This window comes from Microcaecilia unicolor, chromosome 8 (genome assembly GCF_901765095.1).
Source record: "Microcaecilia unicolor chromosome 8, aMicUni1.1, whole genome shotgun sequence".
Taxonomy (NCBI): domain Eukaryota; kingdom Metazoa; phylum Chordata; class Amphibia; order Gymnophiona; family Siphonopidae; genus Microcaecilia; species Microcaecilia unicolor.
Genome location: NC_044038.1, coordinates 133,224,747 through 133,250,282, shown reverse-complemented (window position 1 = coordinate 133,250,282; position 25,536 = coordinate 133,224,747). Strand labels below are relative to the sequence as shown.

General features: G+C 40.0%; 1 protein-coding gene across 1 annotated transcript in view; it reads left to right on the top strand.

The window, feature by feature from the left end:
* TENM2 (teneurin transmembrane protein 2) overlaps positions 1-25,536 on the top strand; it is a 1,250,894-nt gene that overhangs the window by 756,226 nt on the left and 469,132 nt on the right. Inside the window, exon 9 of the mRNA XM_030212543.1 lies at positions 10,231-10,425. Within this exon, the coding sequence (XP_030068403.1) occupies positions 10,231-10,425 (195 nt within the window). The remainder of the gene's footprint in view (positions 1-10,230; positions 10,426-25,536) is intronic.

The following is a 25,536-nucleotide window of genomic DNA, read 5'->3' as shown; positions in this document are numbered from 1 at the left end:
GGTCATCTGGGCAGTTGGGGCACTTTTTTGGGACTTGTTCGTGAAATAAGGGTCCAAAAAGTGACCCAAAATCGTGGTCAAAACGCCTTTTTTTCGATTATCAGCTAAAGACGCCCATCTCTCCTCGGCTGATAAGCACGCCCCAGTCCCACCTCCACCACTCCTCCGACACGCCCCCGTCAACTTTATTCGTTTCCGCGACGGAGTGCAGTTGAAAAACGCCCAAAATCGGCTTTCGATTATACCGATTTGGGCGCCTTTGCGAGAAAAACGCCCATCTCCCGATTTGGGTCGAAATATAGGCGTTTTTCTCTTTCGATTATAAGCTGGATAGAATCCTAGTTTCTGTGCTAACTGTAAAGCCCTAAGGGATTTCTTTTAGGTAACCCTGCTAACAAACTGTTACAATAATCATAATGAAGTATTATAGTACTTTGCACTACAATTCTAAAATTGTCAACAGATAAAAAAAATCTCTTAAATGTCTGATTATTTTTAATGTATAAAAGGTAATCCTTACTACTACTAATCATTTCTATAACGTTAGATATACGCAGCGCTGTACACATATTACAGGTACTTTCTCTGTCCCTAGAGGGCTCACAATCTAAGTTTTTGTACCTGGGGCAATGGAGGGTTAAGTGACTTGCCTAAGGTCACAAGGCGCTGCAGTGGGAATTGAATTCAGGTTACCAGGATCAAAGCCTGCTGCACTAACCATTAGGCCACTCAATCCTTACTGTCTTTTTTTACATGTTCCTTCATTGTTAGGGATGAATCTAAAATCACACTTAAAGTCCGAATCTCATCTTGAATCTCAATTTCATGACCATCAACCTTAAACCTTTTTGGAACTACCAGTACTGGATAACTTGAAAGAAACAGAACTTCTGTTTTTGTCATATTCAGTTTCAACTGATTTTCTTTTAACCATTGGTTGATTGTTTTTAAATATAGACCTAAACAACCACTAATATCTGACATAGTAGATTCTCACTTAAAGAAACACTGAATATCGTCTGGATAGATCCTGTAATGGAGACCCAGACCACCCACCAATAAACACAATGGACATAAAAGGATATTGAAAAGAGTAACTGATAGTTCTGAACCTTGTACTAGTATTCTGTAATGTAAAGTACTTAAGGACTTCTTTTACAAAGCCATGTTAGCGATTCTGACATGGCAATTGAGAGGCATCCCATCGGAATTGAACAGGCTTTCTCTTATTTGCCAAAACGAGAATCGTTAGCTTGGCTTTGTAAAAGAGGCCCTGAATTAGACACAAAAACCAGTACCTGTAGGGGGTGTCCTGTCATAGAAGTACTCAAGGAAGTTTAATTGACAGGAGATGGCGGGAGCATGCTTGGCCTATTGTCTGGCCTGAAGCCAATAGGTGGAGCTTCCTGTCATATTGAGTCACCAAAAACAATAGCAAACTCTTATTACGAATAAGGATCACCTTTGCATGGCTTGGAATGGACCAGTAGTTTGCTTTGGGAGTGTATCAAGATAGTGTTTGCGGTGTCAGCCTTGTCACCTGATGCCATCTCCTGTCAATTAAACTTCCTTGGAATTACCTTCCATTTTCCTAGCACCTCTTTTTATACATACATATGTCAGGGCAATTGTATAAATACCTACTGGAGTATACAAAACACTATTCTACATGCTCAAGCCACATATTAAATTACCCCTGGAATGGGAATAACATGGCCAAGTTGCTGTCAGTATACATGCCAAATAGTGCCAATTCACTAGTGATTTAGCACAGATAATGGAACTTTCCAAAACAACTACACAGCCACAACAGCTTGCAAGCAGCAGTGTCTTCATTTCTAGGGCTATTTTATCTCATATGGCAGCAGGGCAAAGCAGTCAAGTGCTCTACAATGCACACCATTTTGATCATGCTACCCCTTTGCTTAAGTTTGAACACTAGCTTCCAATTACTGCATGTGTCACTTTTAAACTTCTCACTTTGGTTTAAAAATCATGCTCACACTCTGCTCCTGTTTGTGTCTCAATAAACTTCTCGGATGGGCTGAATTATTGAAGCGAGGACTGGTAGAACTTGTTGCACAGTGCTGTTTGCCACCAAAGCCATAATCATTTAATGAATGATACCATCCTTTATCATTTCAAATGTCGATGCACAACCCCCGAAGAAGCCATTGGAGTGAAACGGGTCTGCCTTGTCGTGTGCTTGATTTCTCTTGTTATTTTGAAAGACAAGTATACAGTTGCTTTTGCATTGTCAAAAAAGTGATTTTTGTACTAAAATCAAAAAAATAAAAATTAAGAAAAATTTATTTTAACAAAGGACTAATAAACAATAAAGAGAATAATCAAAACAAGAAATAAAATGTTATGAGGTTTTTTTTAGACCAGTAATGAATGCCACAACCCCAGTGAAAGATGCCAAAATCATAATAAGCGTTTGGGTGTTTTGAGGTCTTTTCCTCATTTTTTAAAATAGTACCATATATCTTTGTATTAGTACTGGACTCTTCACTTTCTTGTTTGTTTGAATTTTTGAGTCTCATTTTGTTTTCTTCATTTTTTTGTTACATAGTATGGAGTGTTGCCACAATTTGGGTTTCTGCCAGTACTTGTGACCTGGCTTGGTCACTGTTTGGAAAATAGGATACTGGGCTAGGTAGACCATTGGTCTGACCCAATATGGCTACTCTGATGCTCTTATGTAAAAGGCCAGTACTGGATTAGTGTGTGAAAATAGAATAGTTTCTGCTAACCGCTGGCACACCCCTCACCTTGACCAGATGATAACTCATGGGAACCTGCTGTCAACATACAAGCCCCATTACTCATTAGGTATTTTCATTGCCTTTATCCCCTTAAGCCCAAACCTAGACGGCTGGGGATGGAGCTTTGGGAGGGAGTTCTGTCACTCCCCTCACTTGGTTTAGGAAGCCGTTAGAGTACTGCAGTATGCCATGCCTAAGAGTCATGTGAGTGTTTACTTCCTGGTAGCTGCACTTTCCTTTTATAGTCCTAGATGGGGCATTTATGGATGACCTCTCTTCCTCCCTAGGGATATATAAGGAAGTGCTCTACACTCCTCCAGTGCTTCAGGTTTCCAGAATTGTGCCTCTCCAGTGTTCGTTGCCTGGCCAATTCCTGCTTCCAGCCCTGCTTGTTTCTGTCTCCAACCTTGATGTTCCAGCTACTCCCTGGCCTCCCTCAGCTCTGCTGGACCAGCCCCCAAGGGCTCTTTTAAGAGCCATCCCCAAGAACTGACTTAAGAACCAACCTTTAGACAAACCCTGTCATGTTCCACCCAGTCTGCTAGGCACTACCTAATCCTATGCTTCTGCCTGTCCGAGTCAGGTCCTGCCTTCTCCTGCTCCTGGACTCTGCCAGGTGGTCCCGTCAGTAACTGTTGACAAGTGCCTGATCGGCATTTATGCCGCACAGGTAGAGCCAACTTCATCATAGTCCAAGGGCTCACCTTCCCCAGCTGTGACAACTGCAAAGACTTCTATATCTATGCAAATGAGGAGCCCTCGGAATGAAGGAAGTGAAATAAATCTGATACTACCAGGTGCTTATCTCTAGACAAAGAGTTACTTTTGCTAGCTGTTTTTTCTTCTGTTCCCAAACTGCAAATATTATGTTTAGCTTGAATTAGCAGTTTATAACTGCTGGACATTTCTTTTCAATTATTAAGAAATGCCATGTACTAGACATGTTCCTCTTTTTCTTAAAATATCTGTATCCTATATGTCAACAAAGGACCCCCCCCCCCCTTTAGTATTTTTTACTGATTTATTGATTTCCTTGATTAGAATTGAATGTTTAGCCAACCCACTAATGTAAGCTGTTTTTTGCGTATATAATTCTCTCCCCTCTCCTGTGGCAAGAAACTCTTGAGAAGAGAGCTAAAATTTGATTTCTAGTCATCAGTCTCATGAAACTTCATTGCTGGCAATTATCGTTCTGAATAAAAGAAAGCTTAACTAACCACTTTGTCTTTGAAGTGTTAATTAGCAGCCTGACCTGCAAATTTTCCACACTTCCTTGAACTATGATTCCCAGTGGTTCCTTCTCCACAGTTATAATGTTTCCTTCCATTTTTTCAGCTTCTCATTCTGAGCTGTCTCTCTGCTGCTTTTTTGGCCTATCTGGGCAATATCTTTATCAGAATCTGTGATCTGTTACAGGTATACTAGTAGAAAGTCCTACGCAGAGCACACAATAATCTAACATTTGAAATATCAGGGGCGTGTAGCTGGGAAGTAAGGCCAGTGCTGGGCAGAATTCTATGGTCGATGTACTAAAAATGGCAAAGGCAATTCAAGATGGGCTGAAATGGGCTTTGATACAAACTCCAGTAGTTGGGAAGTAAGGCCAGTGCAGTCAGATTTCCATGATCTGTTCTAAAATGACAAAGACAGGTCAGGGTGAAGTATGAGTATTTTATAAAGCATATTTATATCATATGCTAAGAGTGTTATGTATATCTGTGGGGGAAGGAAAGACATCTGAATGTTGAAATTAGAGAGTAAAATGTTAATTAGCAATATGGTTGTATTGCTGGTTTAATTGTTATCGTAATAAATGTGAGTATGCCGAGGCCATAATAATAAAACCACTCCAGACTATTGTAGCATCATATAGAACTGTCTGTGTATGATAGATATGGTAATATATTGAACCACCTATATGTAATAGACATGTAATATATAGCACTGCCTGTATATGAAAGGCATGAGGGGCTCATTTTTGAAAGCGAAAAACATTTTAAAAGTGGCATAAAGCAGCATTTGGATATTTTGCTTGCCAAAACATTCAAATCACTATTTTCAAACCTATTTTGCAGACATTTATCTATGCAGTTCATCTGTAGTGTGTCCAAATTACAAGGGGGGGGGGTGTGTCAGGGTGTGTGTTTCGGGTGGGATTAGGGAGTTCCTTACACTTGGATGTTTTTCTACCATACGGGAACAAAAAGTTCAAGAGTAAAACTTAGACGTTTTGAGCTAGACCTGTTTTAGTAATGACTAAGAAACAAAAATGTGTCCTAAATGACCAGATGACCATGCGGGGAATAAAGGAATGACCCCCCCATACTCTTCAAGTGGTCACTGAGCCCTTCCACCCCCCAAAGATGTGAAATAAACAGTGCATACCAGCATCTATGACAGCTTCAGATGTTATGTCCAGTCCTATTAGAACAGCAAGCAGATTCCCTGGATTTGCCTAATGGTCAGTGCAGTGTACTGTAGAGAAGGAGACGAGGCCCATAATCCACTCTAACTGTTACACTTGTGGTGGAAAGTACGAACCGTCTCACACTCACCAAAAAGCTACTGTACCTACATATAGGTGACACTATTAGATATAAGGGCTATTGTAGTGGGGTAGTGTAGGTTTTTGGTGGGGGTTGGAGGCCTCACTATACAATATAAGATGATAATGGTGAGATGTGTACCCAGGAGCTTTTATGTGAAGACCACTGCTGTGCCCCCTAAAATGCCCCACTGCTCTGTTGGGATGTCTGTGTGGCCAGTCTACTAAGAATGCTGGTTCCTCATACATTCCAGTGGCTTGATTTTGTTCGTTTTTCACTTGAACTTTTTTTTTTTCAAAACTAGACCACAACGATAAATACACAGAGCACAAAAACATCTAGCAAGTGGCCAATTTTGGAAAACAAAACAAAAAAAAGATAGATGTTTTGCTGTTGAGAAAATCGCTATATTCGCCACATGGGTTCTGGACGTTTTAAGCAAAACAGCCAAAGTCGGACTTAGATGTCATGTTGAAAATGCCCCTCATGGTAATATATTGAACTGCCTATATGTGATAGCCACAGTAAGAACATAAATATCCTATATAATAAAACGTACCTCCAACATTCTGAAGCTGTCTGCATGGCTGAGGCATTCCTGCTGTCTCTATCCATCTTCTGAATTGGCATCACATACTTCCGGGTTCGTCACAAGCAGAAGTGACCAACCACATGAGGTTTCTTGGCTTCAGAATGTTGGAGGTGCATTCTATTAAATAGGATTGGTCAGTTCCTTGAAGCACAGCCAGAGCTCAGCGTCCTGCACAGTAACGTTCAGACACCAGAGAGAGAAAGGGGGGCCTGACACCAGAGAGAGGGAGGGAGGGGGGCTGGACAGAGGGGGGGGGGAGGTATCTCTGTCACACACACACACACTCTCTCTCTCTCACAGTCAATGTCTTTCTCTCTCTCACTCTCACACACTGAGGCATATTTTCAAAGCACTTAGCCTTCCAAAGTTCCATAGGTTTCTATGGAACTTTGGAAGGCTAAGTGCTTTGAAAATATGCCTCACTGTCTCTCACACACTCTATGTCTCACACTGTATCACATTCACTCTCTATGTGTCACACAGTCACTCACACACTCTCTTGGTCTCATACACTCAGTCTCAGTCTGTGTCTCACACACACTCTCTCTCACACACACTGTATCTGTGTGAAACACACTCTCTCTCTCTCTCACACTGTGTCTCACATACGCACTTGCACACACTCTCATTCTCACACACACACTCTCTCTCTCATAGACACATTCACACCCAGACTCACTCTCTCTCTCTCTCACACACACACACACACACACACACACAATTGCACATTCACTCTCTCTCTCACACAGTCACTCTCACATACACTCTCTCAAACATACACACTCTGAGGAAAACCTTGCTAGCGCCCGTTTCATTTGTGTCAGAAATGGGCCTTTTTACTAGTAAGAACATAAGCTTTGCCTTACTAGGACAGACCAAAGTGCCATCAAGTCCAGTATGCTATTTCCAACAGTGGCCAATCCAAGTCACAATTATCTGGCTAGATCCCAGAAGAGTAAAATATCTTGTGCTGCTTATACTAGAAATAAGTTGTGGATTTTCTCAAGTCCATCTTAATAATGGCTTATGGACTTATTGTCCGTACCGTTTTTAAACCCTGCTAAGCTAACTGCTTTTACCACATTGTTTGGCACTGAATGCCAGAGTTTAATTATACATTGAGTGATTGTTGAAACATTTTCTCTAGTTTGTTTTAAAATTTAATACTTAGTAGCTTCATTGTGTGCCCCCTAGTCCTAGTATTTTTGAAAAGAGTAAACAAGCGGTTCACATCTCCATGTTCCAATCTACTAAGTATTTTATAAACCTCTACCATATCTCCCCTCAGCCATCTCTTCTCCAAGCTGAAGAGCCCTAGCTGCTTTAGCCTTTTGTCATAGGGAAGTTGTCTCATCCCCTTTATCATTTTCATCACCCTTCTCTGTATCTTTTTGTAATTCCGCTTTATCTTTTTTTGAAATTCAGTGACCAGAATTGCAGGCAGTGTTCAAGGTGTGGTTGCACCATGGAGCAATACAAAGGCATTATGACATTCTAAGTTTTGTTTTCCATTTTTTATCTAATAATTGCTAACATTCTGCTTACTTTCTTAGCGGCCACTGCACACTGAGCAGAGGGTTTCAATGTATCTTTAGATCTTTTTCCTGGGTGGTGACTCCTAATGTGGAACCTTGCATCACATAGCTATAGTTTAGGTTCCTATTTCCTACATGCATCACTTTGCACTTGCTGAAATTAAATGTCTTCTGCCATTTTGATGCCTAGTTGCACAGTCTCATAAGTTCCTCTTGCAATTTATCAACTTTGTGTCATCACTAAATTTAATTACCTCATTAGTTATTCCCATCTCTAGATTATTTATAAATATGTTAAAAATCAGATTTCCCAGCACAGACCCCTGGGGAACCCCACTATCTACCTTTCTCCATTGAGAATACTGACCATTTAACCATACTCTCTGTTTTCTATCTTTTAAGCAGTTTTTATTCCACAATAGGACATTACCTCCTATCCCATGACTTTCTAATTTCCTCAGAAGTCTTTCTTAAGGTAGTTTGTCAAATGCCTTTTGAAAATCCAGATACACAATATCAACCGGCTCTTTTTATCCGCATGTTTATTCACCTTTTTAAAGAAATATGGTAGATTAGTGAGGCAAGATTTCCCTTAACTAAATCCTTGTTGGTTTTGTCTCATTAATCCATGCTTATATATATGCTCTGTAATTTTGTTCTTTGTAATAGTCTCTACCATTTTGCCTAGCACCAACATCAGGCTCACCAGTCTATCATGCCTTCACGGTACAATGTAAGCCACATTGAGCCTGCAAATAGGTGGGAAAATGTGGGATACAAATGTAACAAATAAATAAAATAATTTCCCAGATCACCTTTGGAGCCCTTTTTATAAATTGACATTACACTGGCTATCCTCCAATCTTCCAGTACCATGCTTGATTTTAAAGATAAATTACATATTTCTAGCAATAGCTCTGCAAGTTCATTTTTCAATATATACTGTGTTCTGAAAAATATGAGGCCCTTAAACATTTTGCAACAACAACCTTGAACCTCCACCAAATTAATGTGCACAAAGTGACATCTATTTGCGTCATCAATGCCAAATTATATAGGAATCCCTCATCCCATTTAAGAGATTTTTCATTTTGCTGTTACAAATCTGTTTCTGACCTGACTTACTTACTTACTGATGTCATCCGTGATGTCATTGTGCATTGATAAACAAACAAAATGTTGTCAAAAGAAGATTGAGTTTTAATTAAAATAGTCAGTATGGATCTGAATCCGGTGGACTACCAGATTTGGGGGATTTTGCAGGAGCAAGTCAAATGCTGCCAGACCCGTGGCATTGACCATCTGAAAGAACAATCGATTGAAGAGTGGTGCCACTTTGATCAGAGTATCATTAACACGGCAGTGAACCAGTGGTGGGATCTACTACATAAATGTGTTCTTGCAAAAGGGGAACACTTTGAACATCAGATTTAAACATTCAGACTGTTCAGGTTGACATTAATTGTGTTAGAAACTCTACTTTTGGGTGCTTTTATTTAAAATACCACATCTCAGTAGCGTTAAGGTGGATTTCTACAAAACCAAACAACATGTTTGAAAATAGATATCACTTTGTGCATGTGAAATTTTAATTAATTTGTTGCAGGTTTGCAGTTATTATTGCAAAATGTTTAGGGGGCTCACTTTATACAGACACAGTATATATAGAGAACTGCCTATATGTGATAGGCATTGTAATATATTGAACTGCCAATATGTGACAGACATGGTACCAAATTGGCAACTATCCTGGTTGTGATGCCAGTATGTAACCTGCACAGAGTGGTGGATGCAGCTCTGGGCACCTTGTTAGGCAAACAGGATGGACTGTCAGGTCTTTATCTACTGTTATTTACTGTGGTACTGTCTGGGTTATAGCAGCGTGCAAGAGAAGAGCTCAGTGGAATGTTCTAGATATTCTAGACATGTAAAATATTGGTCTGGATTTGCAGCTTTAGATATTGGGTACATATGAGCCACAGGACACGATCTTTTGTAATTACAATTGGTCCTCTCTATACCATATGCAGGCACATGACCAGATCTGTTATTTCCTTCAGCTGCTTCTTCCTAACCTACCAAAACCTATAGAACAACAATATAGTTTAGCCTAGTTTTCACAAATTTATTAGCCAATTACATCCATTCAGTGGGATAGGCCCTCATGGTATAAAGAAATTATGATGTTTGGGTATTATGAACATACTAATGATACTGCATACAAGGTTTTCTATTGGATCTCTGCCTCATCACGTACATAAGATTTTTTTTAAGGGCATGTTTGTGCTTGTATGCTTTGAACTGACCTATCATAATCTGGCATACTTTTATTTATTTTATTTATTAATTTTCAAAATGGTATATCTAATTAAATAAACAAATAAAGAGATATATTGAACAGGAATCCTGATAATGGTGATCTCTTTGCCATATTGTATAGTAAAATAATTGTTGACAATAATTCTCCCATTTACACTGAGTTCTCCTTAATAAATAAGAGCAGTCCTACATACTGAACACAGCGCCCAGTAGTTCTTACAAATAAGCATTTTTAACAAAATGTAATTTATGAACTGTTAGTACAAAACAGTGACCATATTTATCCCTCACTGGATCTCATCCTTGACATAAATGCATGCAGTTCCCATTCCCTGAAAAGGACTGACATTCAACTGGTGAAGCTCCATTTAAGACAGTACTGTAGTATAAATAAAGTATAGCATTTTAGAAACACTTTTATCACCACCTGCAATTATCATGCATTCTTCCTATTTTTTTTTTAATTTCAGCTGCTTGTCCAGTTCTATGTAGTGGCAATGGTCAATATTCCAGAGGGACCTGTGTGTGCTACAGTGGCTGGAAAGGACCAGAGTGTGATGTTCCCAGTAGCCAGTGTATCGATCCTTCATGTGGAAATCATGGCACTTGTATCGATGGAAACTGTGTCTGTTCTGTTGGCTACAAGGGACAAAACTGTGAGGAAGGTAAAGATCCATGTATTCTTTTGCAACACTGAAAATGTTGGAGATACTCTTCTATGAGGAAGGGAGAGGAGAGCCTGGCTGCTGCAGAGCTGGCCATGTTGCTGAATTCATGATCTTCATTATCGTTTCACTGAGGGGGATGTTTTTCGAATTGTAATACCGTAGTAAAGCAGTGACACATAAAGTAAAAAGGTTGGACAGCATCTTGAAACTTATTCCATGATATGTTGTAGTAGCTTGCACTATCTAAAGTCATTGCTCCTATGGGAGATGCCTTTCCTTCCTGTCAAAAATATACTGAAGGAGTATAAGTTAACATGCCAGTTTAGAAAAAAAATGGAAACAGGCATTTATAACTAATAGGAAGGGGAATGTACCTATTTGTATAGTTTGATGGTCAACTGGATCCAAATTCTTTCTTCTTTAAATAGTGTATTCCAGCTTGGGTTGTTGATGACCGTACAATTGCATGGTTATATAAATGACCTTGTGTAAATGGAATACTGGCATTTATGTGCCTGGATATGTAGAGGGCAAGTTTATAAATTTGCATATTTTCAAGGACCTATTTTAGAAAATCAAATATGTGCCTACTTGACTATTTAAAATACTAGCATAGGTAAGAAAGAACAGGCATACAGAAAGACTCTATGGCTAGTTTAAATTTTAGTATATACTGTATGCATATACACATGCAAATTTGAGGAATTTTATAATCTAGGCATGTACGTGTGAACCCAATTTCACACTTTACCTAAACTCTGCCTCTCTACATGCCCAAGGTGAAAGTATGGGCCATGAAATTTCCACACATACTTCCATGCTAGTTGGTATTTTATAATGGGGCATTTACATGTGGAAGCAGTGGCGTAGCTACAGGTGGGACTGGGTGGGCTAGGGCCCACCCATTTAGGGATCAGGCCCACCCAACAGTAGCACATGTTTAGCGGTAGCTGGTGGGGATCCCAAGCTCCACCAGCTGAAGTTTCCCCCTGATGGTAACGAAAATGCTACTCTCCATGATACTGGCAACTGCGCATACTCAGTTTTCAGCACATGCCTGCTGCAGACTGCCAAAGTGGAGAGAAGCACTTTCCTACCAGCTGAGATCTTTTTTTGGTGGGAGGGGGAGAACATTTGGTGCCCACCCACTTCTTGCCTAGGCCCACTCAAAATCTGCTGTCTGGCTACGCCCCTGTGTGGAAGCAGTACTTTAATATATACAAATGACTAAAATACTAGCATCTGCATGCAGTCTTACCCCCTAATTCTATAGAAAAAAAACATCAAAAATTGTGAATGCAAATTTGGGCATGCATCCAATTTGCATGCACAATTGACTAGCTAGCTAATTAGCACCAATAATTGGTTTTATAACAAGCAATTATTGGCACTAATTAGATTTAATTAGCATTTACACACATAAATTTAGGCATGGGATCTGCACCCAAAATTTAACATGCAATCTGGAAAAGGGGTGTGGAATTGGGAGGTTCATGGACATAACAGAGACATTCCTAAACATTTTTATAGAATAATGGGGATATTTGCACCACATTTCAGTTGGTGCAAATGGCCACGCCTAAAGTTAGGCATGATTCCAGGGTGTAAATACTATCCTATAAATTGCACCTAACTTTAATCATGGTTTATAGAACAATGTTTTTCAACCTTTATTGTTTTAGCACCATATATAGAATCTAGCTCATAGTGCCTAAAACTAGGTGATTCCTTATAATATTACCCTCTTTAAGACTGCCCTACAGTAGGACACTTTAAAACAATAAATAATATTCAGGTACAATGAACCCCTTCCTCAAAAAGTTCACAATTTACATGGGGAGCCGGGACAATTGAAGTGGTGAACAAAGTCATTTATATATGCTTATTCAATTTATAGCAAAGTCAAACATGATTAGGACAACTAAGATCTATCCGTTCTCTATTGAAACCTCATTTTGCTGTATTAGTTCGCCCATATAATTTTCCTTGATATGCTACTCCTTGATATGGTGTCCTCACTTGGATTTTAGGGCTCTGTTCTTTCCTGGTTTTCTTCTTATCTCTCCCATCACACTTTTAGTGTGTACTCTGGTGGATCCTCCTCCACTTCTATCCCACTATCAGTTGGTGTACCTCAGGGCTCTGTCTTGGAACCTTTTCTTTTTTCCATCTGTACATCTTCCCTTGGTGCTCTGACCTCATCCCATGTTGTTCAGTATCACCTTTCTGCTGATGACTTCCATATCTACCTCTCCTCACCAGAAATTTCAGCAGGAATCCAGGCACAAGTATCAGCCTGCCTGCCTGACATTGCTGCTTGGATGTCTTACTGCCATCTGAAACTAAACAAGACCAAGACTGAGCTTCTTATCTTTCCCCCTAAACCCACCTCTCCTCTTCCCCCATTCTCTATCTCTGTGGATAACACTCTCGTCCTCTCTGTCTCATCAGCTCGTAACCTTGGGGTCATCTTTGATGTCCCTCTCTCTTTCGCTGAACATTTTCAACAGACTACTTAAACCTGTCATTTCTTTCTCTATAATATCACCAAAATTTGTCCTTTCCTTTCTGAGCACACTACCAACACCGTATGCACACTCTTATCACCTCTCACTTAGACTATTGGAACTTACTTCTCACAGGTCTCCCATTAAGCCATCTCTCTCCCTTTCAATCTGTTCAAAATTCTGCTGCATGACTTATATTCTGCCAGTGTCGCTGTGCTCATATTAGCCCTCTCCTCAAGTCTCTTCATTGGCTCCCTATCTGCTTCTGCATCCAGTTCAAACTGCTCTTATTGACTTACAAGTGCATTCACTCTGCAACCCCTCAGTACCTCTCCACTCTTATCTCTCCTTACACTTCTCCCCGGGAACTCCGTTCATTGGGTAAATCTCTCTTATCTGTACCCTTCTCCTCCACTGCTAACTCCAGACTCCATTCCTTTTATCTTACTGCACCATACAACTGGAATAGACTTCCTGGGCCAGTATAACAAGCTCCATCTGTCTGTCTTCAAATCTGGGCTAAAAGCCCACCTTTTTGATGCTGCTTTTAACTCCTAACCCCTATTCACTTGTTCAGTACCCATGTCGATTTTATCATTCCCACCTTAGTAATTCCCTTATCCCTTATTTGTCCTGTTTGTCTGTCCTGATTAGATTATAAGCTCTGTTGAGCAGGGACTGTCTCTTCCTGTTCAAGTGTACAGTGCTGCATACATCTAGTAGTGCTATAGAAATGATAAGTAATAGTAGTAGTATTTTCAAATGGTCAAAGTTTTGACCATGTTTTTCTACTCCTCAGGAAGGTCCATTGGCTCCCCTGACAGGCAAGGATTGATTTTAAAATTTCTTGTTTTGTTTTTAAATTTTTGAATGGATTAGCTCCTGATAAGCTTTTGCCTTTGGTATGTTTTCCTTCAAGCTTGGTGGCCCATCAGCAATGTCAAAATTATATGTTAATTTTTCCTTCTTTTACAGCAATTTGTTTTAAAAGGATTCTGGAACAATCATTCTCCTATAGAACTGTTGCTATCTGGAATTCTCTTCCATTCTATATTTAGAACTTTTACTCCTGCCTTCTATTTTGGTGAAACTTAAAGACTTTTTACTCTTTGTAGACAATGATGCTTACTTTTTAAATGTTATTTTTGACTATTTACGTTTTGCTTTGCTAACCCTTCTATTTACTTTGCAAATTACTTCAGGCTCTGATTCAAGGGAAGAGGTGGCATATAAGTGCAAAGATTAGATTAGATATGTATTATAAATTAGTTTCCATGCAAGTGAGCAAATTTCAAACAAAGCATATGTCTATAATATCTGCAGGTATATCCATTTTTAGGAATGTGCATATGTTTTCTTGTGTTAAAAATCTTAAAGTGCACAACATTAAATGCATGTTAACCTACAAATTAACTTGTGTAGAATTAATTCTCACACTTGAAAATTTATTACATGTGCTAAAAATGTTTTTGAACACAAATTTGTGAAATAAACCAAAAAGAAATCTGAAAATTGCTGTATAAAAACGAAAGAATGTTTTTTTTCTATGCACTTCTCTATCAGTTCACAAAGGGAAAAACTTATTTTCTGAAAATTGACTGGGGAATATTTCATGTACAAATTTGCATCATAATACTCTTACACATATTATACATAAAATCATGCATTTAAATAAATGTGAAATCATGTGAATATAAAACCAAGAAAACCATAAATAATTCAAAAATAAGTCTGTGCATTGTGGCTAAATTAAAGGACTGTAGTGCTAAGTGTAGTGCAGATAGCAATCAGCAGGCTACTTTTACATTAAGAAGTGTCTGTGGGGATACCTTCATGGTTCATTCCAAAAAAGGCATATTTTGTAAGCTTCATACCAGGTGTATAAAATAAAATTAAAAGAGAAGCAATATACATATCAAAAACAAAAGTGCTGAGCACCTCACACTCCCAATTTAAAAATGTGACAGAGTTCTTCAGTACTGTAAACATTAATAACATAAACATACGTCTCAAGACAAAAAATCCACATTGGTTGATATTTTAATAATGACATTCACATTGAGACTACTTTTCGATCCACTTTGTGTTGCCTTAGCACAGTCACAACCTTAACTGGATTAATAATGATTTTAAAGATGTACTAAAACAGAAAAATTTAAAAATCAACAATTGTTCCCAAAATTGCAACAGCTGAAGCAGTACTGATCTGTCTGTGATCCCCTATCATCCTTACTTTCATCACCAAGTCGCTTGAAGCAGTGGCTCTTTACCCAGTCCTCAGGACACACCCAGCCAGTCATGCTTCCTGGATTTTCATAATAAATATTCATGAGACAGCTTTGCATACAGTGAAGGTAGTGCAATATTTACCAAAAAGTTGTCATGGATCAGGGTAGGTGAGCCCTTGGGTCACAGTAGGGTTTATGCTGCCTACCCCATCTGAAGGCTAGGTGGACTCTGGCTGGAAGCAGGTGAGTCATGCCCTGGCAAAGAACAGACCAGAGAGTGCATCTTAAAATAGCCCTTGAGGATGCCCTGACAAGTCAGGGTGGAGAGTGGTTAGTGAAGCAGACTTTGATCCTGGAGAACTGGGTTTGAAAACCACAGAAAGGCAGTATATGAAGTCCTATTTCCCTTTCCCTTAAGAGAGCTCTTGGGGCTAGCTTGATGGAGTCAAGGCTAGGGGGTAGCTGGAACAAGGCACGGACTGGAACAGGAATGGAACTAGACTGGAACACGGCAGGATTGGAACAGGACTGAAGACCGACTGGAACAGGGCTGAACAGGACTAAAGACACAGACTGGAACAGGACTAAAGACACAAGTTGGGACAAGGCTGGAACAGGACTGAAGACACAGGCTGGAACATGGCTGCAACTCAAACTAGATGAGGCTAGATGGTCTGTTGCAAAGGCACTGGACACCGGGAGTCTGAAACTTCTTTATATACTACCAGACAGGAAGTGATGACATCATCCAGCACCCTCATGCAGGGCTATAAAGGAAGTGCAGGGTTTCCAGGAAGTAAAACAGATTCTTGTTGGCAAAGAATGCTGCTGGAGACCATGGAAGACAGGTGAGGGGCGTGACAAAAAGGTTGAAGACAACATAATTAGTGGTAAATGGATCCATGTGATTGCTGGGGAGGGAAGATGCATGAGTCAGAAGAAAACAGTGGGAGACAGGAAATGGCTCTTCACAAAAACATGGGATACAAAATCATCAATTGAATAATCTTTATTGATTGCTGAAAACTCAACATGACACCATGTTTCAGCTTAACGTGCCTGCCTCAGGAGTTGCATGGTAAATATATAGAGCAGATGTTTCAAAGCCATTGTCCGTCTCCCACTATTTTCCTGTGGTTTTCTGGTGTTCCTCCACTTCGGTGATCTCTCTCTGAGTTGAAGAAGGAGTCTATAACATAACATGAAATAAATTTCAGCATATATCATTTGGAGAGAGCACTTTCTGAAGCAGTGGTGTTGATGATTCTGAAATGTCCATCTTTTCTGCATTGCCAGCAACTACTGAGGAGAGTCTAGTATCCAATGGTTTTCTAGCTGATTCAAAAACTGTCGGCACCCTTATTTCCATTTTGTGACTGAATGAATAGCCCTTCAAAACAAATAAACATTCGGCTCCTAAATTCTTATGCAAGGATGCAGTGTCTCCTGTTGATTTGTGCTGCCAGAGAACAGGTTGGTTTGATTCATAGGCTGTTTTAAAGCTAGGAAATGAAATTGTATGAATCAGCAAATTTTCCCTTTCTTTTGCCCTCTTCCTTTAGATTCTAGTTAACATTGTTTCAACTTTCTGATATTTATCATGGCTATACCACCCAAACAATTTACCTGAAATGGAAAAGACCCCAGAATCAATACCTAGAATCTATCATTTTTGCTGCAGAAACATTGCTAACTTGTTAACAAATTTGCAAAGAGAACTAAAATGGCATATTTCTTAGGTTTCACTCCTGCTTTGCTGAGTGGTGGGGACCGAAATGAAATAGATAAATTAGATTAGTTTACCCATGGTATGTTTCTTGTTGTCAGTTTCATGGTCAGGTCATTTTTATTCGACATTGTAATTTCCTAGTGCAATTTATGGCTCTTTGGAGGTCTTTTACTAACCCACAGTAGTGTTTTTAGCTCGCGGTAGAAATCAGCTGGCAGTAAATGCCGAGACGCCCATTATATTCCTGTGGGCATGTCGGTGTTTACCACCTGCTAATTTCTACCATGAGCTAAAAACGCTACTGTGGCTTAGTAAAAGACCCCGTTTGTAATTTGTATGCCACTTGGGAAAATTATGGACATCTTGGTCCTCCCTTTAGTATGTGAAATGCATTTCCCTACCAGCTGTAGTCAGCTCTACATGGGGCAACACCAGGAAGCCTAGTTATGGAGCCATGTTTAGGTTTTACATTAATTGCAAAAATACATTACATTATATTATGCTTCTTATATTCTGCTAATACCTAAAAGAGGCTAGGCAACAATTAAAAATATTTTATTTATGTTTTTATTTTACAAATATCTAGCCCACACTATTAACTGGGCAGATTACAATAAAACATAGATAATGAGAACAAACTTTTATGCATCAAACAAGAAAACTATTCTCCCCAATCTTAAAATTGCAAAAAAAAAAATATACAGTATATATATATATATATATATATATATATATATATATATACATATATACACACTTTCATTTGTTTTCAGAAACAAAGCGAGTTGGAATTAAGATGCAGGGACTCAGGCAATCTGTTCTATAAAAGAGGCCCTTCAATCAAGAATACTGTATCCCTATAGCTGCACAATTCATCTTAAAAAAGGGAGAGGTACTACCAGCTGTATCTTACCCTCAGACCTCAACTAACAGGGAGGAACATAAAGATGTCAAGTTTCAGACATATAAAAAGGTGTCATCCCTGCCAAATCTTTATTATACATTAAGAATAATACCTTAAATCTAATCCTACAAATCATAGGAAGTCAAATTAACCGTCCCACCCCTCCCCCTTTTACAAAGCTCACGGCAATACTGACACAGCCCATTTACTTTGAATGGGCTGTGTTGGCATTACACCAGCAGCTGCTAGTGCGGCTTTGTAAAAGGGGTGTGTGTGGGTGGGGGTAAGTATCTGATCTTGCATTGAAATGGAAATCTGTCAAAAAAACAAAACTACAGGATCGTAGAAAATATTCTCCATATCCAATTAATATAATCTCAGTTTTCAACAGATTCAATATCAAATTAGTTATAGAGTACATCTTTCATTGAAGACCCATATTGTATTCAATTTATGCAACAAAATACGTGTGAACAATACGTAGAAATCATAGTCTATCATATAGTTTCATTTAAGTAACACATATTTGCGAAACAGAAACATTTCTATAGATTTTATAAAAACCCTGTAATTAAAAGTCTTAGATTAACTGGCAGTATATTTCACTTTTGCAGTCTGATACGCAAAAGAAGAAATAAAAAATAAAACAAACAGTAGATGCAAACTAGAGAGTAATATGGGTACTGTTACCATGGATTTACCAAGGTAACCTGCAGGGGGGAATTCTCAAAGCCTACTGTGCATGCAACGTTTGATTTAGACTGGTCATAGCCCAATCTAGTGTGAATGTTATTAAGTGTCTAATACACAAAGTGGCATCGCTTTTACCGTTCACGTTGGCAGCTACCGATAATCCTATGTAAATGTACTACAATGAGCTCATTAGTATGAAAATGAGCATTCTGTGTGATGCACAGAAAGAAGCGCCTACTTTTAACACTCAAAATGTTCTGGCAGGTCTGCAGCTGTCGTTGTATGAGGACGACTTTTCTGTGGAGAAGTCTGATTGCATTTTTTAATAGTATGTGCACGTGTGCGTTAAGTGTGACATGTACATGTATTATATATGTGTGTTTCGCACGTAAACGTAGTGTTAAAAAGTTGTCATGAAACATTTGTTAATAGTATCTGCACATATGTGTGAAATGTGCCATGTGCATATATTATATGTGTGTGTGTCCCACATGTAATAGCACTGTTAAAATGGACATATAAGATGCACGCCTAAGTTGCATGCCTATGATGTGGTTGTTGCCTTTTTCTCCCTGGGCATGCATATAACATCAACACTTACCGCAAGACTATCCTATGCATGTGCTAAGTGCTTTCCCTACTGAGCCACTTGCAGAATTTCTATGCATCTCATTTGCATGCAATTTCTTTTTACCACCGATCGCTGTTTCAAAATCAGGATGTTCAACTATGGGTATAGATGCACGCAGTATTTAACGGCAACTTTTGAGCATCTGGGCCTTAGTGATCAGTGCTAGGTAGAGACAAAAGGTATAGAGAATGACCATACAGTAGATGGAGAGATCTGGAGAATGGGAATGGAAAAGACTCATGGAAGGAGGTGGAGAAGAACTCTCAGTGAGGATAGGAGGAAGGATGGGGGACTGTGTTAAAGATGATGGGGAGGAGAGGAGCATAAGAAGTAAGGATCACGAGGAGAGGGAAAGAGAACAAGGGGAATAGAAAAAGGGGGATATTATGGAACAAATAGAGAATGATTCAGGATCTGAAGAGAGAAGGAGGGACAATCCACAGTTATACAGTTCCTCCTAATACTGATCCCTTTTCTCACTTACCGCTGCCTCTGCCATAGGCATCGCTATGGGGTGACACAAAACAATTGCCTTGCCTTCTAGTCAGAATCAGCACCAGATCTATTATATTCTTTCTTTCTCTGAGCACCCCCCATCTGCCCTTGATACTGCATCCCCCCCCCCCCTTTCTTTCAATTCTCTTCCTCTCTCTCTTCAGCCTCCCTCCCCAGGCTGCCTTACACCTTGTTTTTTCCTCTAGCAGTATCAAATGACATACCCTGCCTGCAACCTCCCATGCACTTTCCATCTGCTTCATCCTGGCTTCTCTGATGCACTTTCTATTTCCACATGGGAGGACCAAGCAGATAGAAGGTGCATAGCAGGTTCCTGCAGAGTATGTGATTTGCTACTGTTGCTGGCAAAAACTAGAGGGAAAAACACGGTATAGGGTAGCCTGGGGGAGGGGGAGAGAAAAGAGGAGATGCTAGACTGAAGGCAGGAGAAAGAAAGAGAGAGAGGCAAGACAATGAGGGAAACAGGGAGGGAGGGAGAGAAGATGTTAGAGCTGAAGCTGGAACCGACGAAAAGGAGAAGGGAGGAAGGGAAGAGGGAGGGAAGAGAGAGAGAAAGAGAGAGTAATGCCGGACCCAGGAGAAGGGAGCAGGAGGGATGGGAGATGGAAAAAGGAGATACTGGAGGTGAAGGGAATGACGGGGGAAGGAAAGCAGAAGCTGGATGGGACTTGCATTAAAAAGTTTTAATACATGTTTTAAATAGTCAAAAAAATGAATGTACAAAATTAACTGAATAAAGGTTTGAAAATTAATTTTTTAAAAAGCCAAAATGAAACTTTTTGACCTATGAAAATCCCTACTCTGCATATATGTGAAAAGTGTGAACCTTGTTTCTTCTGTGTGGAATTGGCATCTGCATCATCTTTGGAAATTGTCCCAGGCAGTTAGTTCAACCTACACTTACACCTGCTTCTGTTCAGGCTCAAATGTTCACACTTGATGTTTGCCTATATTCTCCCATCATTCCTGCCCTAGGAAATATCTCTGCTCAGTCCAGTAAACTTAAGCACATACACTCTGTCCATATGCAAATGTTCGTGCTTATTGGCAGGACAATTTTCTAAAAGCCCATTTTCACAGATAAAGAAATGTTTATTTGCAGAAAAATGTTTGAGAATTACCCTTTAGATTAAACCAGTAGGCTTACATTTTAGCTCTTTAGAGTATGACCCTCATCTCAGAGATCTTTCACACTCCTAATTCTGTAATTTAGTGGTCAGAGCACAAGGCTTGATACCTAGGGGTACCCAATTCAGATCCCACTGCAGCTCCTGGTTATCTTGGGCAAGTAATTTATCCCTCCGTTGGCTCAGGTATAAATATTAGATTGTGAGCCCTCCAGGGACCTGGAAATACCTAGTGTACCTGAATGTTACTCTTCTTTATCTAGTATTGTGAAAAGTGTGAGCAAAATTCAAACTAATAATAAAGTTACTCATGACAACCAAGGCATACCAGAAGGGCTTTGAACAGGTTCATTAGATGTTTAATTCAACTTCATTTTCTTAGCATACAAAGGGGCCCTTTTACAAAGCTGTGCTAAAAAGTGGCCTGCACTATGACTTGCACTTGAGTTTCTCTCACGCTGAGGCCACATTTCTATTTCCTCAATGGCCACGTGCTAATTTCCCAATTAGCGCAGGAACCCGTACCGACTTTTTCTAGGTGGTAAGGCTCCCATGATAACCATGCGCTAATTGGTTAGTGTGCAGCGATGTAGCTGTGCTAACTGATTAGCTCTGGGCACGCTTACTGTCTGCCCCCCCCCCCCCAAACACGCCTCACGCTAAAAAATAAAAAGCATTTTTTAGCGTGTAGGAAACATGCGCAGATGCCAAAACTACCATCACGGTAGTGTTTTTTAATCTGCGGTAAGTAGATGTTAGTGCTTGCTGCAGCTTAGAAAAAGGGCCCCAAAGTGTATAGTGACTGCTCAATACACCTAGGGCTCATTCTTGCTGTTCACCAAAGTCATGCACTGAAAGAACCTGGTGTATGATGATATTACTAGCCCATCATTTATTTTAAATTGTTAGACGTTGTGTAGAGTTGCCCATTAGGAAACAAATTGAACAGTGGGTCAGTCCAGGGCAGTCTGTCCTTCAAACATCAATGGAGTTGTATGGTGACAGGCACAAATATCTGAAACATTCAAATTAATTTGTGTAAGTAGCTAAAAATAGCAGCACTGTGCCAGGGTAGAAGAGGAAATATTTGGGTGATATCTAATAGAGAAGTGGCCTAGTGGTTAGATTACCTGTCTTGACATCCAGAAGTGCGTGGTTCAAATCCCACTGCTGCTCCTTGTGATCTTGGGCAAGTCACTTAACCTTCAATTACCTCAGATTCAAACTTAGATTGTGAGCCCTCCAGGGACAGGGAAATACCCAGTGTATCCGAATGTAACTCACCTTGAGCTACTATTGAAAAATGTGTGAGCAAAATCCAAATAAATATTTTGTTCCTCCTAACAGATGTGGAGATCTCTCAGCCATAGATTTTTCTAAATGTGATTCTTAAGCTTAGGTTTTGTTAGGGCTTTCAGGGCTTTTGATTGGTGTACATAAAAAGATTACCAAATTAGTCAGAACACAGTGGTGAAACTCATTTCTGGAGCAAAATGGTGGGATCATGTCACCTCTCTTCTTAAGGCTGAACATTGGTTACTAATCTCAGCCAAAATTCCTTATAAACTTTTCACATTGGCCCATAAAACAGTGGTGTAGTAAAATCTGATATTTTAGATGAGGCCTGAGTTAACAAGTTAACATGGGTGAGACCTTCCAAACCCCCTCTCTTGTAGCCCAGCATCAGAGAAGGGCAATGAAATTGATAAAGGGGATCGGCGACTTCCCTATGAGGAAAGGCTAAAGCATTTAGGACTCTTCAGTTTACAGGAGAGACGACTGAGAAGAGATATGATAAAGGTTTATAAAATAATGAGGGGAGTGGAACAGGTAAACATGAATTGCTTATTTACTCTTTCCAAAAATACTAGGACTAAGGGGCACACAATGAAGCTACTAAGTAGTAAGTTCGCCTTACTTTCTAACTCTTCTTACTCTCTTACTTATCTATATGTTCCATCTTTGCTTATACCCTTCACTGTCCATTAAAATGTTCTATTATGTATTGTGTTGATATTGTAAGTAGTGTACTATCCATACTTTGTTATTTGAATATTTTTACTACTGGAATTGCCTATTGCTCATGTTTGATTTATTCTTACTGTATTGAGTGAATTCCTTCAAAAAGGCGGTAAATAAATCCTAATAAATAAATAAAATAAATAAATTTAAAACAACCCAGAGAAAATATGTCTTCATTCAACATGTAATTAAACTCTGGAATTCATTGTCAGAGAAAGTGGTATAAGCAGTTACCTAATCAGGGTTTAAAAATAAAGTTTGAATAATTTCCTAAAAGAAAAGTCCATAAGCCATTATTAAGATGGATGTGGGAAAAATCCACTGCTTATTTCTAGGATAAGCAGCATAAAATCTGTTGTACTGTGGGATTCTTGCCAGGTACTTGTGGCCTAGATTGGCCACTGTTGGAAACAGGATACTGGGCTTTATGGACTTTTAGTCTGTCCAGTATAGCAATGCTTATGTTCTTATGTTCTCTTGCCCATTCCAACCCCCCCGTGTAGATATATAAAATAATATGGGTTTTTAAACCTAGTACAGTAACTAAGGAAGAGCTGCTCTTGTTCTGACTTGCGCTGCTGCAGAGATCTTTGCTGCAATCAGTGTAAAGAAAAGCCCCCCTGTATGGTCCTGGAATTATTTCAGGATAAGGCATAGAAACAAACCACACCTCAGGATTCTGGGTTGGGTCCTGGCTCTGGGCAGGTCACAGCATATGCTGGAGAGAGTAGGCGGCTAGAACTGAGACCTTATTAGTGCTCCTGTGCAGGCCGCAGGGGCTGCAGATTTGTCTAGTTCTGGGCAGATCAGGAAACAGCACTGCATGCAAAACCTGTACTGCAATGGACTGCATCTGTTTCTGACATATTGATCTTTTCCTTTTAGCTGTTTCTTCCCTTTTCTTTTCTGCCCACTCAAATTTCACCCTCTTTTTCAACGTGCAGTCCTCCATTTCCTTTTTACTTTCCACCTACCTATCAGCATTCCTTCTCCTCCTGTAACCCCCTAGCTCTTCCATTTCCAGTCTTAGGCCTTCCCCAGCCTCTTATTACCTTCTGTCATCTATTCCTCATGACCACATTTCTACTCTCTATACTCACTGTCATCATCACTCAACTCCTTGACAACCTTCCATAAGGTCTTTCCCACATGGTTCTACCATTCCAAGTATTTCCCCTCTCTCTCCCTCCCTCCATCCTTGTAGTCCAGCATGTCCTCTTTCTCTTTTTCCTTCTCTCACTCCCCCCAACCTTGTATCTTGACATTTCCCTCTCCCTTCTCCCTCCATGCCTCAGCATTTCCTTGTCCCATCTTTCTTTTCTCTTTCCCCCACCCGTGGTCCAGCATCTTCCTCTCTTTTCCCTCCTTGGTTCTTCCTGTGGTCCAACATCTCATCTACTGTCTCTTCCATGCCTCCCATTGACTCTCCATCCCTTTCACCCTGGGTGCAACATCTCCCTTCTCTCCCCTCTGCCCAATATCCAACAACTTACCCTCCCTCCCCTTCACCCCCACATGCAATATCTCTCCTTCCCTCCCCTCTGACCGTATATCTAAAATCTGTCTCTCTCTGTCCTCCCTCACCTCTACCCCTATGTCCTTCATCTATCCCTCCTTCCCCTCTATACCCTCATCCAACTTCTCTCCCCTCCCCAGTATCTCTTTATCTCTCTTCCCTCACTCGGTCCTGCATCTCTCTCCTTCTCCTCTAGCCCAAGATTGGGCATCTGCCCCTCCCCTGCCTGTGGCCCAGCAAATCCCCCTCTCTCTCTACCCCTCCCTCCCTCCTTGGTGTACCATAGAACATGTATTGCCTTCCAGAGGACACCAGCAGTGTTAGTGGTTCACATATACTGCCTGTGCCAGACCTGTAGACTTCCTTTTCTCATGTCCCACCGGTGAAGAAACAGGAAGTGATGTCCATGAGGATGGGACACAGTAGAGGGAAGGATGTGGGCCTGGCACAGGCAGCATATGTGAATCACTGCTGCTGCTAGCAACATCTGGAAAGCAGTACAGGTTCCAAAGTAGACTGGGGAGGGGAGTTTAGAGAGTGATGGAGTTGCCGGGCTGAGGGTGGGAGAGGGGCAGATATCAGAACTGGGGTGGAGGAGAGGGGAAAAGGGAAGAGAGATGTAGAGATATTGGAGAAGGAGGTAAGCGACCGCCATTTCGCCAACAGATTGGGGCCTTAGCCAAGAATAGGTGTTCCTTTGCCTACCTAGGCCTACTTGTAGCTACGCCACTGCCATAAAATACATAATTCTGGTTTTCCATCTTTTTAAAAAATCATGATTGGTCATTCTTTATACATCAATTTGTGTTTTCTGCTCAACCCAACAAAACCTATTAGCGATTTCTTCAATTTGTCAAATCGCATTTGATACAATTCAGTCCTCAGTTTTCATTGTAATTGGTCCTACTTTGTGAAATAAATTGCTGGGCTATCTGCATCTCAAGCCCTCTTTTCAAAACTTTAAAGTTGGCTTGAAATCATACTTCTTGGAAAAATCTTTTGGAACCTAATTACCAGATCAATACAAGGTAGCTGGGATGGTGTTTTGGTCTGTAGTGAACACAATTGACAATTGTAAAACTTATGTATTTCTTTCCTCTCATTTATTTTATTTTATTTCCTCTTCTCTATACTTTCATCACTTGTAATGTATTGTAAACTACATAGATAGTTTGTCTGAAATGCAGTATATCAAGAAATAATACACTTGAATTAAAACTTGTTAAGATGCTCTG